Below are 18154 nucleotides of genomic sequence, written 5' to 3' on the forward strand. Positions count from 1 at the left end.
TGATGATCAGTGTGGCCCCAGAAGTGCCACCTGTCAGTGTCCATCAGTGCCAGCTGTCAGTGCTCATCAGTGCCACATCAGTGCCACATATCAGTGCCTACCAGTGCACATCAATGCCACATATCAGTGCCCATCTGAGCTGCCTTTCAGTGTCACCCATCAGTGCCAGTCAGTGCCACCTATCAATGCCAATCAGTGCTGTCAATCAGTGCCGCCTATCAGTGCCAGTCAGTGCCGCCTATCAGTGTGCATCAGTGCCGCTTATCAGTGCCGCCTAACAGTGCCAGTCAGTGCCGCCTATCAGAGCCATAAATCAGTGCCCATCAGTGATGCCTGTCAATGCCCATCAGTGCCACCTACCAGTACCTTCTCATCAGTGCCCATCAGTGCCACCTATCAGTGTCCATCAGTGCAGCATATCAGTGCCCATCACTGCAGCTTCATTAGCGTACATCAGTGAAGGAGAAAAATCACTTATTTACAAAATTTGATAACAAAAACTAAGAAAAAACTTTTGTTTTCAAAATTTTCAGTGGTTTTTGGTTTGTTTAAGAAAAAATAAAAAACCCAGAGGGGATTAAATACCACCAAAATAAAGCTCTATCTGTCACAAAAAAATGATAAAAATTTCAAATAGGGGTTCAGTGTTGCATGACCGCGCAATTGTCATTTAAAGTGTGACAGCGCTGAAAGGTGGAAATTGGCCTGGGCAGGAAGGGGGTAGAAGTGCCCTGTAGGCGAGGGGTTAAGGGGGCTTCAACTGGTGATCCTTGTGTAAGGGAAGAATCTGATGGTGACTGTGAGGGTAATCCTGATGTAAGAAGGGCTCTAATTGGGACCGTGATGTAAGAGGGGACTTATTCTCTTTGATGGGGACACTAATGTAAAGGGGCCTCTGATGAGAAAAGTGCAGACAGAATTTATTTTAGTTTGACCTTTATTAACGGCTCAAATATATTTTTGCAATTTATTTTCTTTGTTTCACTGAAGTTCACTTTCTGAATCATATCACGCTGACAACAAAAAGCTTCAAGTAAAATATATTCATTCATTTATTAAACTGATATTTTTCGGCCCACTAATATTTTATAAATATACAATGTGACCCTCGTACTGAAGTTTTGAGGCTCCAGATAAAAGGGTTTGAAAAAAGCGGTGGATCTTCAGAAGAGGACATTGGCATTCATGTGAGCCCAGAGCCGTATGATCTGGAGGTAAATCCCTTGGTAAAATACAAAATGGCGTCCTCATCCTCCCATCTCTAGAGCTGCATATATTCTGAACAGTCTTTCATGGAATATTGTAGGTAATGCTATAATTTTTTACTATGGAGGAATATAATGGAGCCCTTGGGAGATTCTTCCTGCAGAGGTTAGTCCTTGTTTATTCCAGGGCAGGTTTCACAATAAAATGGCGTTCTTATGGTCCTATCATTAAGTTATACCATTTTTGACCTTTATCTTTTCAGGCAATTTGGCAGCTGCCATGCATATCAAGTAATGTAAATATTCTGATAACTTCCTTTCAGAATGATATTTTTCCATTCTGTGTTCCAGAATATTTCACAAACAATTATACAAAAATAACCCTAATAAAAAAATAAATAAATGTCCGCTCTAAAAATGTGTGAAGGGAAATAGTGGCCATTTCACAGGAATTGTTTGCAATTGAAATGAAAAATGTGGTTTTAGATGGACGACGGCGTGTTGTATCTGCTGTGCCATGATGGTCTGCTTTTGCTTGCAGGTATTCATTGCGATAATGTGTGCGCTCAAGGACGCTGGGGGCCCAATTGCTCCATGTCTTGTCACTGTGAGAACGGGGGATCGTGCTCGCCCGAGGATGGAAGCTGTGAGTGTGCGCCAGGATTTCGGGGGACCTTGTGCCAGAGAAGTAAGGAGAAATACAACTCCCTGTACAAATCATTAGTAAGACCTCATCTGGAATATGCAGTTCAGTTTTGGGCAGCCAATTCACAAAAAGAACATTGGGGAACTGGAGAAAGTACAGCGAAGGGCAACCAAACTGATAAGAGGCATGGAGGAGATCAGCTATGAGGAACGATTAGAGGAACTGAATGTATTCTTTCTTGAGAAGAGGAGATTAAGGGGTGATATGATCTCCATGTATAATACATAAGGGGGGATATGATCTCCATGTATAATACATAAGGGGGTATATGATCTCCATGTATAATACATAAGGGGGGGGGGGGGGTATGATCTCCATGTATAATACATAAGGGGGGGGGGTATGATCTCCATGTATAATACATAAGGGGGGATATGATCTCCATGTATAATACATAAGGGGGGATATGATCTCCATGTATAATACATAAGGGGGGGGGATATGATCTCCATGTATAATACATAAGGGGGATATGATCTCCATGTATAATACATAAGGGGGATATGATCACCATGTATAATACATAAGGGGGATATGATCTCCATGTATAATACATAAGGGGGGATATGATCTCCATGTATAATACATAAGGGGGGATATGATCTCCATGTATAATACATAAGGGGGGATATGATCTCCATGTATAATACATAAGGGGGATGTGATCTCCATGTATAATACATAAGGGGGATATGATCTCCATGTATAATACATAAGGGGGGGATATGATCTCCATGTATAATACATAAGGGGGGATGTGATCTCCATGTATAATACATAAGGGGGATATGATCTCCATGTATAATACATAAGGGGGGATATGATCACCATGTATAATACATAAGGGGGGGATATGATCTCCATGTATAATACATAAGAGGGGATATGATCTCCATGTATAATACATAAGGGGGGATATGATCTCCATGTATAATACATAAGGGGGGATATGATCTCCATGTATAATACATAAGGGGGGGATATGATCACCATGTATAATACATAAGGGGGGATATGATCTCCATGTATAATACATAATGGGGATATGATCTCCATGTATAATACATAAGGGGGGATATGATCTCCATGTATAATACATAAGGGGGGATATGATCTCCATGTATAATACATAAGGGGGGATATGATCACCATGTATAAGGGGGGATATGATCTCCATGTATAATACATAAGGGGGGATATGATCTCCATGTATAATAAATAAGGGGGGTATGATCACCATGTATAATACATAAGGGGGGATATGATCACCATGTATAATACATAAGGGGGGATATGATCTCCATGTATAATACATAAGGGGGGATATGATCTCCATGTATAATACATAAGGGGGGATATGATCTCCATGTATAATACATAAGGGGGGATATGATCTCCATGTATAATACATAAGGGGGATATGATCTCCATGTATAATACATAAGGGGGGGATATGATCTCCATGTATAATACATAAGGGGGGATGTGATCTCCATGTATAATACATAAGGGGGATATGATCTCCATGTATAATACATAAGGGGGGGATATGATCACCATGTATAATACATAAGGGGGGATATGATCTCCATGTATAATACATAATGGGGATATGATCTCCATGTATAATACATAAGGGGGGATATGATCTCCATGTATAATACATAAGGGGGGATATGATCTCCATGTATAATACATAAGGGGGGGATATGATCTCCATGTATAATACATAAGAGGAGATATGATCTCCATGTATAATACATAAGGGGGGATATGATCTCCATGTATAATACATCAGTGGTTCATATAGTGAAGTCATTCACCCTGAGGTCATCACTGAGGACAAGGGGGCACTCTTTACGTCTGGAGGAAAAGAAATGTAATCTCCAAACACAGAAAGGTTTCTTCACAGTAAGAGCTGTGAAAATGTGGAACAGACTCCCTCAAGAGTTGATTGTGGCCAGCTCAGTGGATTGCTGTAGGAAAGTCCTGGATTGTTTCTTGGATACACAGAATATAACTGGATATAACATTTATAGGTAAAGTTGATCCAGGGAATATCCGATTGCCTCTCGGGGGATCAGGAAGGAATTTTTTCCCCTGCAGGAGCAAATTGGATCGTGCTTTGCTGGGTTTTTTGCCTTCCTCTGGATCAACTGTGGGTGTAGGATTATAACGTGTTTTCTTTTTATGGTTGAACTGGATGGACTTTTGTCTTTTTTCAGCCAGACTAACTAAGTAACTAAAAACAGATCCAGTCTTATAGTCAGTTACAATGAAACATTTCTGTAAAAATTCAAACAGAGAGCACATCGGTCTAGTGCATTATAGCATGGAAAGTTTATTAAAATGCAAGTAAAAGTTATACTCACAAACTTTGTAGAAAAGCTCACATATTAATGGAGGTACAATAGTAGATGAGACCCAGTAGACACTCTAATGCCAGATGGCTGCCGTTTAGGTCCCAAATGATGGATGACGCGTTTCGAGGGTAATACTCTTCCATAGAGCCAGCTTCCGTGGGATAATGTACTAGGCTGGTGTGCTCTCTGTTTGTTTTTTTCCAGATGTGTTCTTGACTACCCGAGTTGTCTAAGAGAGGAGCAAGGCGTTGCTTATCCGTTGAGTGGGTTTCCAATACCCACATGGGAGAACAGTCTCTGGTCCTCCACACCCATGCGCAGGAGAATTTGACTTTTTTCCAATGTAACATTTCTCTGAGGCTCGGTTCACACTGCTGCGACCCCCAAAGTCATGCCAATTCCTGCTTCCTCCTTTACATTGCGACTTCGGGGAAACTTCTATGCAACTTTGTAACAAACTGGTATTTAGAAAAGCGCCACACCCTTCAAACTATACAGCAGCAACTCCAACTCCACAAAACATGGAAAACCAAATTAAATCAAATATAAGAGTGCGCTGAATCAGCATATACAATGTCCATACATCAAATATGTGAAAGTCCAAAAAATTCCATACATACAAAAAAAGTCCATACATCAAATATGTGAAAGTCCAAAAAATTCCATACATACAAAAAAAGTCCATACATCAAATATGTGAAAGTCCAAAAAATTCATGGGACGAATATAACGAACTTTGTGAATAATCCACCACCAAATCAATCAAATGCACTCACCAGAGCGAAGTGCTGATCAGATTATAGACCAGCCTTAGCGCTTTTGCTCTTGGAGCGTAGACACCAACAAACTCCAGACTTTCGATGTAATACTCTGCAGTATTAGAATCCAGCTGATAGATACCCTTCTATATAGGCAGGGAATGAGGAGGAATACTCTGCAGCCACTCTTCCGTGAGTGGACAATCACCACGGCTCCATATACATCGGGACCACATTCAAAAATAAAGAAGAATATAATGGTGCAGCATGTTTAACCAGCATCTATTTATTAAAATATAAAATCCACTCATAAGTGAGGTATCTAGCTGACACCGGCATCAAACGCATAGGCACAGAAGGAATTACGGCTCCGTCTACTCAGCTGTCACTCGACATTAGCAGGGAACGTCCTGACATCAGCATCCGACAAGCCACGCCCTACGCGTTTCGTCACCACGATGCCCCCTGAGGACGAAACGCGTAGGGCCTATATAGAAGTGTATCTATCAGCTGGATTCTAATACTGCAGACTATTACATCAAAAGTCTGGAGTTTGTTGGTGTCTACGCTCCCAGAGCAAAAGCACTAAGGCTGGTCTATAATCTGATCAGCACTTAGCTCTGGTGAGTGCATTTGATTGATTTTGGTGGTGGATTATTCACAAAGTTCGTTATATTCGTCACATGAATTTCTTGGACTTTCACATATTTGATGTATGGACTTTTTTTGTATGTATGGAATGTTTTGGACTTTCACATATTTGATGTATGGACATTGTCTATGCAACTTTGGCTTTAACAAAACCCCGTCAAGTCATTGCCAAAGTCGCAAAGATAAGACAAAGATACAACTTTTGTGATTTTAACATTGCAGTCTATGGCACTCCAAAGACACAGAAAAGTAGCGCAGGAACTATTTTTTTATCGCTGCGACTCGAGTCACAGAAATTAAGATGGCGCCCATTGAAATGAATGTGTTTTTACTTGTCTTGCAACTTTCTGTGTCGCAGGTTGCAGCAAATGTCACCAAAGGTTGCAGCAGTGTGAACCAGGCCTCACGCACGCACTGGGGTTGTTTACTAAATGCAAATAGACTATGCACTTTGCTAGTGCACTTGCTCCAGAGCTTAGTAAAAAAGGTGTAAAGAATACCCAATCACATGCAAGGAAAATTAAAAAAACAGCATTTTTTCCTTGAACGTGATTGGATGATGGAAGGCAGCAAAGCTTTCCCTCATTTACTAAGCTTTGGAGCAACTGCACTTGCAAAGTGCACAGTCTATTTGCCTTCAGTAAATCCACCCCAATAGCTTTTATTAAACCAAAATTACTTATACACATATGTATTGACGCTATCCCATGAATAATAAAAATAGGCTGGGGCACTACTAAAATCCTTTCCCCAAAAACACAAGAATAACATTCATGAATATATAATACATGTTCCCAGACCTTGATATCCTTTAACATCGTGCTCAGTCTCCGGTGCAGTTGAGTGTTTTATGTGCCTGGCCATTTCATGCTGGGTAGAGGATAATGAGAGGCTATGCATTGTTCATCAAAAGATGAAGCAGAAAGGAAATCATATTTTATGTATCTGTCCTGGTGTATATATATTTACATAACCTATGGCTGCAGACCTTGATACCTTTTTATATTTGCTAAATTTCATGTGCAATTGATTGATTTGTGTTAGGTTAAAAGAGAATACTGAGAAGACCAAGGATGACACTTGGATGAATAGCAAAAATATCTTCAGTCTTACAGTTAAAGATCAATGTGACTAACTACTACTAGCTATACCATGACCTGGGTAAATGAAGACCTACAGACATCAATATGATATACTGGCATCACATGACAGTTAACATCACAAGACCCAAAAGGAGAACAAATATATGGTACAATTAGAGGTATTGCTAAACCCCCTAGGGACCCAATACTAAAGAAATTACAGTTCATAGTTTAGCTTTACATCATCTACCAAAGACTGAAGGACACACATCATGATCACAACAGTACCTCATGTCTGGTGATCACAATGGGACCTCATGCAGAGTGATCACATTGGGACCTCATATCTGGTGGTCACAACGGGATCTCATGTACCATGATTACATCGGGACCTCATGCCTGGTGATAACAGTTGGACCACATCCACAGTGATCCATGGTTTAGCTTTACATCATCTACCAAAGACTGAAAGACAGAGGTCTACACATGGTGATAACAATGGGACCTCATGTCTGGTGATAGCAGTTGGACCACATCCACAGTGATCCATGGTTTAACTTTACATCATCTACCAAAGACTTAGGGACACACATGATGATCACAACGGGACCTCATATCTGGTTATCACAAGGGGACCTCATGCACAGTGATCACATTAGGACCTCATATCTGGTGGTCACAATGGGATCTCATGTACCATGATTACATCGGGACCTCATGCCTGGTGATAACAGTTGGACCACATCCACAATAATCCATGGTTTAGCTTTACATCATCTACCAAACACTGAAAGACAGAGGTCCACACATGGTGATAACAATGGGACCTCATGTCTGGTGATAACAGTTGTACCACATCCACAGTGATCCATGGTTTAGCTTTATATCATCTACCAAAGACTGAAAAACAAAGGTCCACACATGGTGATAACAATGGGACCTCATGTCTGGTGATAACAGTTGGACCACATCCACAGTGATCCATGGTTTAGCTTTACATCATTTACCAAAGACTGAAAGACAGAGGTCCACACATGGTGATAACAATGGGACCTCTATCTGGTGATCACAGCGGGTTCTTGTGCCCAGTGATCACAGCGAGACCCCATGTGCAGTGATCACATTGGGACCTTAAGGCTTGTGATCGCAATGGGAGCTCATGCCTGGTGATCACAGCTGGATCACATCCACCATGATTAGTAGTTTAGCATTATATCATCTACCAAAGACTGAAAAACTAAAGTCCATGCATGGTGATCATCACAATGGGACCTCATGTTTGGTGACCAAATCGAGACCTTATGCACAGTGATCACAATGGGCCCTCAAGCCTTGTGATTGCTTGCCTGGTGATCACAATTGAACCACAGCCACAGTGATCCATAGTTTAACTTTTTTCAATCTACCAAAGACTAAAATCCATACATAATCACAATGGGACTTTAGATTCAGTGATCACAATGGGACCTCATATCTGGTGGTCAGAATGGGATCTCATGCACCATGATTACATGCTTGGTGATCACATATGGACCACTTCCACAGTGGTCCATGGTTTAGCTTTACATCATCTACCAAAGACCGAAAGACTGAGGTCCACACATGTTGATAACAATGGGACCTCATGCCTGGTGATCACAGCGGGTTCTTGTGCCCAGTGATCACAGCGAGACCCCATGTGCGGTGATCACAATGGGACCTTAAGGCTTGTGATCGCAATGGCAGCTCATGCCTGGTGATCACAGCTAGACCACATCCACCATGATTAGTAGCTTAGCATTACATCATCTACCAAAGACTGAAAGACTAAAGTCCATGCATGCTGGTCACAATGGGACCTTATATCTAGTGATCCCAATGGGACCTTATTTCCAATGATCACAATGGGATCTCATATCTGGTGATCACAATGGGACCTTATATCCAATGATCACAATGGGACCTTATATCCAGTGATCACAATGGGACCTCATATCCAATGATCACAATGGGACCTTATGTCCAATGATCATAATGGAACCTCATATCCAATGATCACAATGGGACCTCATATCTGGTGATCACAATGGGACCTCATATCTGGTGATCACAATGGGACCTTATATCCAATGATCACAATGGGACCTTATGTCCAATGATCATAATGGGACCTCATATCTGGTGATCACAATGGGACCTTATGTCCAATGATCACAATGGGATCTTATATCTGGTGATCACAATAGGATCTCATGAGACTTCATTCCTGGTAATCACAGCTGAACCACAATCAGAGAAGAAGAAGAAGAGTTCCATTATGGGGTCCTAGGACAAGATTTCCACTCTAATTGTTCATTCATAGTTACATAGTGACATTTCTTTTTACAATGTTTCCTAATTAGTTAATTCATAGAAAAAATTGTAAAAAGAAAGTGAGTAATTAAATGGAGAAGGAGGGAGTAATCACTGCTTGGTGAAGGAGTCTCACATGTTCACCATTTTATAATTAAGTTAGGAGTTTATTGATTGTCTACCTCAACTTTACATGTACAATTGTCCCTTATTTGGAAATGAGTACTTAGTTTTTTTTCCTGATTTCCCTTTGAAACTTTGCAGTTTGCTCTCCTGGGTTCTATGGACATCGCTGTAGCCAGAATTGCCCTCAGTGCATTCACGCTAATGGACCGTGTCACCACATCACCGGACACTGTGACTGCTTGCCGGGATTTTTTGGGCCACTCTGCAACCAAGGTACTCATTTTAACTTTTCTGTTTTGTGGAAGTTCACATGGCAGGAAGCTAAGGCTGCATTCACACCTGAGCCATTTTCTGCTTCAAGCCAAATCCCATTCATTTCAATGGCCCTTGTTCACATATGAGTGTTCTGTCGCCTTAAGTAAAATGCCTGTCGTCAAAAAATACACAAGCTTCTTTTTGGCAGGTTACAAGCGTTTTTGGCCCCATAGATTTCAATAGAAACATCTGAAAATGTGTGACTTGAGCATTTTGCAAACATTTTGTTGCGTGTTTTTAGCTCAAAAAGCAGCTCTCCACCCCTAATTTCCTCCCCCTCTCCTCCCACTAGTGCTTTCTATTGGCTAAGCAAAAAGGCCTGAAGCTGTAAAACGCTTGTAGCACGCTTCTGAAATGCTAAAAAACGCCAGTAAATCTCTACGCTCAGGTGTGAATTCAGCCTAAGGGAACGTGCCCTGAGCAGGGGCGGACTGACAACTCATGGGGCCCCCGGGCAATAGGGGATCATGGGGCCCCTGTGTCCTTGCCCAAACTCAAAAAAGCCTATGAAAAAGGTACCAGGGGCATCTCATGGGGCCCCCTACTGACCCCGGGCCCTTGGGCAGTGCCCGAGTTTCCAAATGGTCAGTCCGCCCCTGGCCCTGAGTAAAATGAACATCAGAGGGTGCTTCTAAGTGTAGAAGGTTACTGTTAATGAATGAAAACAGTAAAAAATGCACTCATACATTGAGTAGGATGAAAGAAGGCATATCTTAAAACCAAGGAAAGTCATCTCAGGGTCCCAGGCCGAATTGCAGCAAAACAGGTAAAAGTCGCCAGCAGCATGAGGGGCTACAGCAGCACCAGAGCCAGTTTGACAGTGTGGATGACAATAGATGCCGGGGGTGTGGAAGGCGGCATGGCTATGCATTTTGAAGAAGTACCGCCTCTTTCTTAAACCTCAGAGCTTGAGAAAGAGGTGGTGCTGCCTTGAAACACGTAGTACTCAATGTGAGTTATTTTTTTACTTTTTTTTATTATCTATTTATTTATTTTTTATTAGTGTTTATGTTTTTGTTAACCCCCCTGGCGGTATTCCCGAGTGTAGCTCGGGGTTAACTTTCAGCACCACAAGCGGTAACCCTGAGCTACACTCGGGAATACACTGCAGCATTGCTCAGGGATCCCTCCAGCACTTACCTTGTCCTGCGCTCCTGTAATGTCCCCCCTGCAGTGTCTCTGGCCATGTCCTCCGGCCGATGCCGGCATTTGTCTTCTGGGTTCCGTTCCCTGCGACGACGGGACGTACGGGGGACGGAATCGGCGGGAATTTCAAAAATGTAAAAATTTGACATTCACTCAATACAACACTGGGGGGCCTGGGCAGCAGGGGGAAATGTATGGGTGATAGTTACACCAGAGAGGCAATTACTGGAACTAATCCCCTATATGGCTCCCACTGCAGCAGCTGAAAGCCAGCAAGAGGGAAAAGCCACCTTTCAGTTTCTTCAGAGAAAGCCATAGAGGGAATCGGTTCCAGTAATTGCCCCCCCATGCTGATCACCCTTCCTGCCCACATCCGATTCACCCAGCTGCCTAGGCCCCCCTGCTGGCCTTGGCCCCGTACAGGAGGACTGGTGGTACCCCCTTATCCACAGCCCTGCGTTTGACACATTTCATGAATTCCAGGGGAATACAGATGTAGACTTAATCATGGAATCCCCATGATTAAGCCCTGCTGTGGGTAAAACATGCTGGGGGGGGTAATTGCTTTGGGAGGGAGAGAGCAGTGTGCTGTCATTGCAGTCAACCTTGGCTGAAGTTGAACTTCTTCAGTGTGCAGCCCATTATTTGGATGGTGACCATAAGCTATGCCAGTGTTTCTCAACTGGGGTGCCGTAGCATCCTAGTTTACCATCTAAGGTTGTCACGGGTGAAGCAACGCACCCGGTATTTTTGCACCACGTTGTGCATTGCCATAGTGCAGATGGGTTGTTCACCTCCATACAGCGCTGCTCCACTTCACGCCCCATTGTGAAGCCCTGCTGTGGGTAAAACATGGCTTTGGGTATGCTGTCATTGCAATAAACCTTGGCTGGAGTTGAACATCTTCAGTGTGCAGCCCATTATTTGGATGGTGACCATACGCTATGCCAGTGTTTCTCAATTGGGGTGCCGTAGCATCCTAGTTTGCCATCTGAGGTTGTCACGGGTGAAGCAACGCACCCGGTATTTTTGTAAAGCGTTGTGCATTTCCATAGTGCAGATGGGTTGTTCACCTCCATACAGCGCTGCTCCACCTCACGCCCCATTATTAAGCCCTGCTGTGGGTAAAACATGGCTTTGGGTGGGAGAGAGCAGTGTGCTGTCAGTGCAATCAACCTTGGCAGAAGTCTAACATCTTCAGTGTGCAGCCCATTATTTGGATGGTGACCATACGCTATGCCAGTGTTTCTCAATTGGGGTGCCGTAGCATCCTAGTTTGCCATCTGAGGTTGTCACGGGTGAAGCAACGCACCCGGTATTTTTGTAAAGCGTTGTGCATTTCCATAGTGCAGATGGGTTGTTCACCTCCATACAGCGCTGCTCCACCTCACGCCCCATTATTAAGCCCTGCTGTGGGTAAAACATGGCTTTGGGTGGGAGAGAGCAGTGTGCTGTCAGTGCAATCAACCTTGGCAGAAGTCTAACATCTTCAGTGTGCAGCCCATTATTTGGATGGTGACCATATGCTATGCCAGTGTTTCTCAACTGGGGTGCCGTAGCATCCTAGTTTGCCATCTGAGGTTGTCACGGGTGAAGCAACGCACCCGGTATTTTTGAACAGCGTTGTGCATTTCCATAGTACAGATGGGCTGGTCACCTCGCGCTGCTCCACCTCACGCCCCATTATTAAGCCCTGCTGTGGGTAAAACATGGCTTTGGGTATGCGGTCGTTGCAATAAACCTTGGCTGGAGTTGAACATCTTTGGTGTGGGGCCCATTATTTGGATGGTGACAATATGCTATGACAGTGGGCGACCATGGCAGCCTAGTGTTTCTGGAGTTGACACCATTGATGATCAACATCTTGTCATTGGTGACTTGTCAATGGTGTCATCTCCGTAAACATTCTGTAGGCTTCTGTGGATGTTGGACAGCCTGCACCTTCATCAAGAATGATGGCACTTTGCTTCTGCTTGGAATCCATTATTTACCTGTAATGAAAACGAAGAGTTACCATGGAGGAAGAATAAGGCACTGATGTGGGATTCGCAGTGAATTCTGTGCGTTTCCCGCACCGCATCAGAGTCGTAGTCCGTTCATGAGAACCGCTGCAGATGTCAATGTTAAGGTAACGACACCCCCAAAATGGTTCTCAAAACAAAGTGCAATTGGCTGAATTGGAAGGGGTGCAGTTCCACCGCAGAACAAAAAAAGGTTTGTGCAAAATGAATGGCTCAAATCGCACTGCAAAAGAATCACGTGATTTGGACAGGAATGTGGTGCAATTCCTGTCCAAATCACATGAGACTTCCTGCACCGCATCAGTGTGAACCAGGCCTTACTCTACCAGCATGTGAATTTTGAACGACCTATGTAAGGTAATAAAATAGTCACGTCCACCTTTGCATTTCATTCGGTACAGCCTTTGTACGATCTCCTTTAGATCTACTATGAACTATGTGATGCAGAGGCTTTCCTGATTGGATACAATTTGAATAGATTGCTTAGGTTTGTCCTCGAGCTCCATAGTTTTGGTTAATCCAAAAGAGACCGTACAGCGGGGGTTGGCAACCCGTCGATCGCAATCTACCTGTCGCAGGTGAAAGGTAGATCACCCTGTGTCTTTTCTTACGGCCACAGAGCGCACAGGCGCATGCTCAACCACTGCATAGTTGGAGTTCCATCCAGAGGAGCTCCCACTGGCCTCTTCCACCAGCACTGAACGTCATTTCTGGCTCACCGACTGCGTCACTTCTGTTTTCGGGTGACCCCTTCCTCTGGACTCCAGTGGTTGTCAGAACTGCTTACAGCAGTATCTCCTCTACGGGACACCTGCCCATAGTCACATTTGTCTCTGGAACCCAGTACTGAGCCATCCCATCTGCGCCAGAACATGCAGCTCTTCCGTGGCAGTTTCCCTGAACCACTCTGCATAAGGAAAGGATTTTTGTTCCTTCCTGACTCCCCAATACTATACCCAATAGACTGCCCTACCTACAACTGACCTCAGCACACTGCCCTACATACTACTTACCTCTATAAACTGCCCTACATACTACTGACCTCTATAAACTGCCCTACATACTACTGACCTCTGTACACTGCCCTACATACTACTTACCTTTATAAACTGCCCTACATACTACTGACCTCTATAAACTGCCCTACATACTACTGACCTCTATAAACTGCCCTACATACTACTGACCTCTGCACACTGCCCTACATACTACTAACCTCTGTACACTGCCCTACATACTACTAACCTTTATAAACTGCCCTACATACTACTGACCTCAGCACACTGCCCTACATACTACTTACCTTTATAAACTGCCCTACATACTACTGACCTCTGCACACTGCCCTACATACTACTAACCTCTGTACACTGCCCTACATACTACTAACCTCTGTACACTGCCCTACATACTACTTACCTTTATAAACTGCCCTACATACTACTGACCTCTGCACACTGCCCTACATACTACTAACCTCTGTACACTGCCCTACATACTACTAACCTCTGTATACTGCCCTACATACTACTAACCTCTGTACACTGCCCTACATACTAATGTCCTCTGCACACTGCCCTACTTACTACTTACCTTTATAAACTGCCCTACATACTACTGACCTCTGCACACTGCCCTACATACTACTAACCTCTGTACACTGCCCTACATACTACTAACCTCTGTACACTGCCCTACATACTACTAACCTCTGTACACTGCCCTACATACTACTAACCTCTGTACACTGCCCTACATACTAATGTCCTCTGCACACTGCCCTACATACTACTTACCTTTATAAACTGCCCTACATACTACTGACCTCTGTACACTGCCCTACATACTACTGACCTCTGTACACTGCCCTACATACTACTGACCCCTGTACACTGCCCATACTGACTACTGACGCCTGTACACTGCCCATACCTACTACTGACCCCTGTACATTGCCCATGCCTACTACTGACCCCTGTACACTGCCCTACCTACTACTGACCCCTGTACACTGCCCCACCTACTACTGACCCCAGTACACTGCCCATACCTGCTACTGACCTCTGTACACTGCCCTAAATACTACTGACCCATGCACACTGCCCTTATCTACTACTGACCCCTGTACACTGCTCATACTGACTACTGACCCCTGTACACTGCCCTACCTACTACTGACCTCTGCACACTGCCCTACCTACTACTGACCCCTGTACACTGCCCTACCTACTACTGACCCCAGTACACTGCCCATACCTGCTACTGACCTCTGTACACTGCCCTAAATACTACTGACCCCTTCACACTGCCCTTACCTACTACTGACCCCTGTACACTGCCCTACCTATTACTGACCCCTGCACACTGCCCTTACCTACTACTGACCCCTGTACACTGCCCTACCTACTACTGACCCCTGTACACTGCCCTACATACTACTGACCCCTGTACACTGTCCTACATACTACTGACCCCTGTACACTGCCCTACATACTACTGACCCCTGTACACTGCCCTACATACTACTGACCCCTGTACACTGCCCTACCTACTACTGACCCCTGTACACTGCCCTACCTACTACTGACCCCTGTACACTGCCCTACCTACTACTGACCCCTGTACACTGCCCATGCCTACTGCTGACCCCTGCACACTGCCCTACCTACTACTGACCTCTGTACACTGACCTACCTACTACTGACCTCTGTACACTGCCCTACCTACTACTGACCCCTGTACACTGCCCTACCTACTACTGACCCCTGTACACTGCCCTTACCTACTACTGACCCCTGTACACTGCCCATACCTACTACTGACCCCTGTACACTGCCCTACCTACTACTGACCTCAGTACACTGCCCATACCTGCTACTGACCTCTTTACACTGCCCTAAATACTACTGACCCCTGCACACTGCCCTTACCTACTACTGACCCCTGTACACTGCCCTTTATACTATTTACACTGGCCAGAAATCAGAGCAGCCATCCATCCAGGCCTGAAACTAGTTGAAAAAATCAGCCTGCAGTACCAGATGTTCTACTTTCCTAATCAACTCAGGCATCAGACTTGTGGGGGCGACCAATGACTCCCCAGGCATGAAAACGTAAATGAAAGTGAATGCCGCATTTCTCACTGAAGTTCAGTCTTAAGGTAGGCTAAGTTTATATTTCTACAGTGACATTAGTTTTATACGTTTTTTTTATAAGTTTACTTAATGACGTCTTTACTTTTTATGGGGGTCTTGCTAATCAATTGCTTTTTAAAAAAAGGGGCGCCGCACCCCGGTGATCTTTGATCCCTTCCATGTTGTCCAGGTAGACCTCCACCTCGGAACGGTTACCTACTAGGGTCGGACTGACTATTTGGAAACTCGGGCACTGCCCGAAGGCCCGGGGTCAGTGGGGGGCCCCATGAGATGCCCCTGGTATCTTTTTCATAGGCTTTTTTGAGTTTGGGCACGGACACAGGGGCCCCATGATCCCCTATTGCCCGGGGGCCCTATGAGTTGTCAGTCCACCTCTGTTACCTACCCCTGTCGTACAGATGATGCCCCCTCCTTGAATGGGGGGACGCATACAGACACATAGCCATGTCCTTCTGTAGTACGGTCCAATACAACAAACACTTTTCTCCTGCGCTAGGAAAGGACTCAGTAGACCCAATAGGAATGTTCTGGAATTTTCTGGAATATGCACTGCTTGCTGCCCTCAACAGACCGGGGTGGTCCGAATACACTGGATACAAATGGAGAAACAGAAAAGGGCGCACCGACCTAGTGCATTATCGTTTCAAATAATTTATTAAAGAAACAACAATAGGTATCATACTCACAATGGACATAATAACACAGGCATGTCAAACTGAACAGGATGTATGATCCAAACAACATCTGAGTCCATACGATGGAACCCTGGATGACCAACTGCTAACGCGTTTCGAGGACTCAACCTCTTCCTCAGAGGCTCTGTACACTGCCCTACATCCTCCTGACCTCTATAGACCGCCCTACCTACAACTGACCTCTGCACACTTATGCAAAGAGAGGGTGCAGCGCTACTAGACTCAACAATAACAAAAATTCAAACAAAATGCATATATAAAGTGACAAGGTGCAAATACATAGGCCACTGGATAGTGGTCGAAGATGCTAAAGGGTGTTGACTCAGTTATAAAGTCCAGAGAGAATAAGTGTTGAAGAAGTGTTAGCCAACTTGCTAACGCGTTTCGAGGACACAACCTCTTCCTCAGAGGCTCTGAGGAAGAGGTTGTGTCCTCGAAACGCGTTAGTAGTTGGTCATCCAGGGTTCCATCGTATGGACTCAGATGTTGTTTGGATCATACACCTTGTTCAGTTTGACATGCCTGTGTTATTATGTCCATTGTGAGTATGATACCTATTTTTGTTTCTTTAATAAATTATTTTAAACGATAATGCACTAGGTTGGTGCGCCCTTTTTCTGTTTCTCCATTTGTATCCTTCTGTAGTATGGTCTGCTCTCCCGGAGTGGGAGCTCGTCTTGGGTGGTTGTTTCTCTTCCACTCCATATCCGAATGCAGATAGGACACAGCGATGCAGACGATACAGAAATGCAGCTTTATCGCTGCCACCAGGCGCTCTCTCATTACCAAGATCTTCTCCCTTGGAAGACAAAATGAATGTAGAAAAAAAAAAAGAATCACCTTCGTGGGGTGGAGGGGGGGTTTTATCAGATTTGTTCAGACAGGAGAGGTGGGGGGGTGCAGGTGACTAGGATTCGGAAGGCTGCACAGAAGAAGGGGGTGTGTGGGGGGGTTACGTTGCTAATGTCCCTGTCACACGGCTTGCGGATTACGCCGTCTGTGCGATTGGACGCTCTGTACAAAGATAAGGTTTTATCACAATGGCATTTTTCTGATGTTTTCTAGCGGGATTCAGTTTTCTGATAATAAACCCCTGTCATTCCCCTCCCCCCCACCGCCATAAAAACATCATCTGCCAGTGTATCAGGACACCCCCAACCCAAAAACATCCACCAGACTGTATTGGCTGTCTCCGAAAAGCTGCACGGTGGCTGATAATCAGGAGGTGTATTAAACCCCCCCCCCCCCTTGTGACAAATGAGAGTTTAATATTTCTTCTCCAGCTTACCATGTCATTGCATAAAAATAACTCATTATTTAACGAGGATCTCATTGTGCTTCTCTTCTATAGTGGATGCCGGCTCTTCCCCGGAGATTCCAGGCATTTCTTTCCTGGAGGAGCTTGTCTTACATTTCTATATATTCCTCCTGCTACCGAGAGACAAATTGTCACCAGTAAAGACCAGGATGGACTGGGCTCTTCCGAGTCCTTGACAAGGCAATCTAATTTGATAGCGGGAGTCATTATATCAGAGCAGTTACACTGAAAAGGACTCTGAATGCAATATATAATTGTTGAGGATCCTACCCTATGAAGAAG

General features: G+C 44.4%; 1 protein-coding gene across 1 annotated transcript in view; it reads left to right on the forward strand.

The window, feature by feature from the left end:
• Positions 1-18154, forward strand: part of LOC149427762 (uncharacterized) — a gene marked incomplete at its 5' end in the record, with an annotated part of 460704 nt that overhangs the window by 209940 nt on the left and 232610 nt on the right. Inside the window, 2 exons of the mRNA XM_089667692.1 lie at positions 1747-1893; positions 9361-9495. Of these exons, the coding sequence (XP_089523818.1) occupies positions 1747-1893; positions 9361-9495 (282 nt within the window). The remainder of the gene's footprint in view (positions 1-1746; positions 1894-9360; positions 9496-18154) is intronic.

This window comes from Staurois parvus, unplaced genomic scaffold (assembly GCF_062004578.1).
Source record: "Staurois parvus isolate SC_StPar_1 unplaced genomic scaffold, SC_StPar_1.0 ptg003510l, whole genome shotgun sequence".
NCBI classification, from domain to species: Eukaryota; Metazoa; Chordata; class Amphibia; order Anura; family Ranidae; genus Staurois; species Staurois parvus.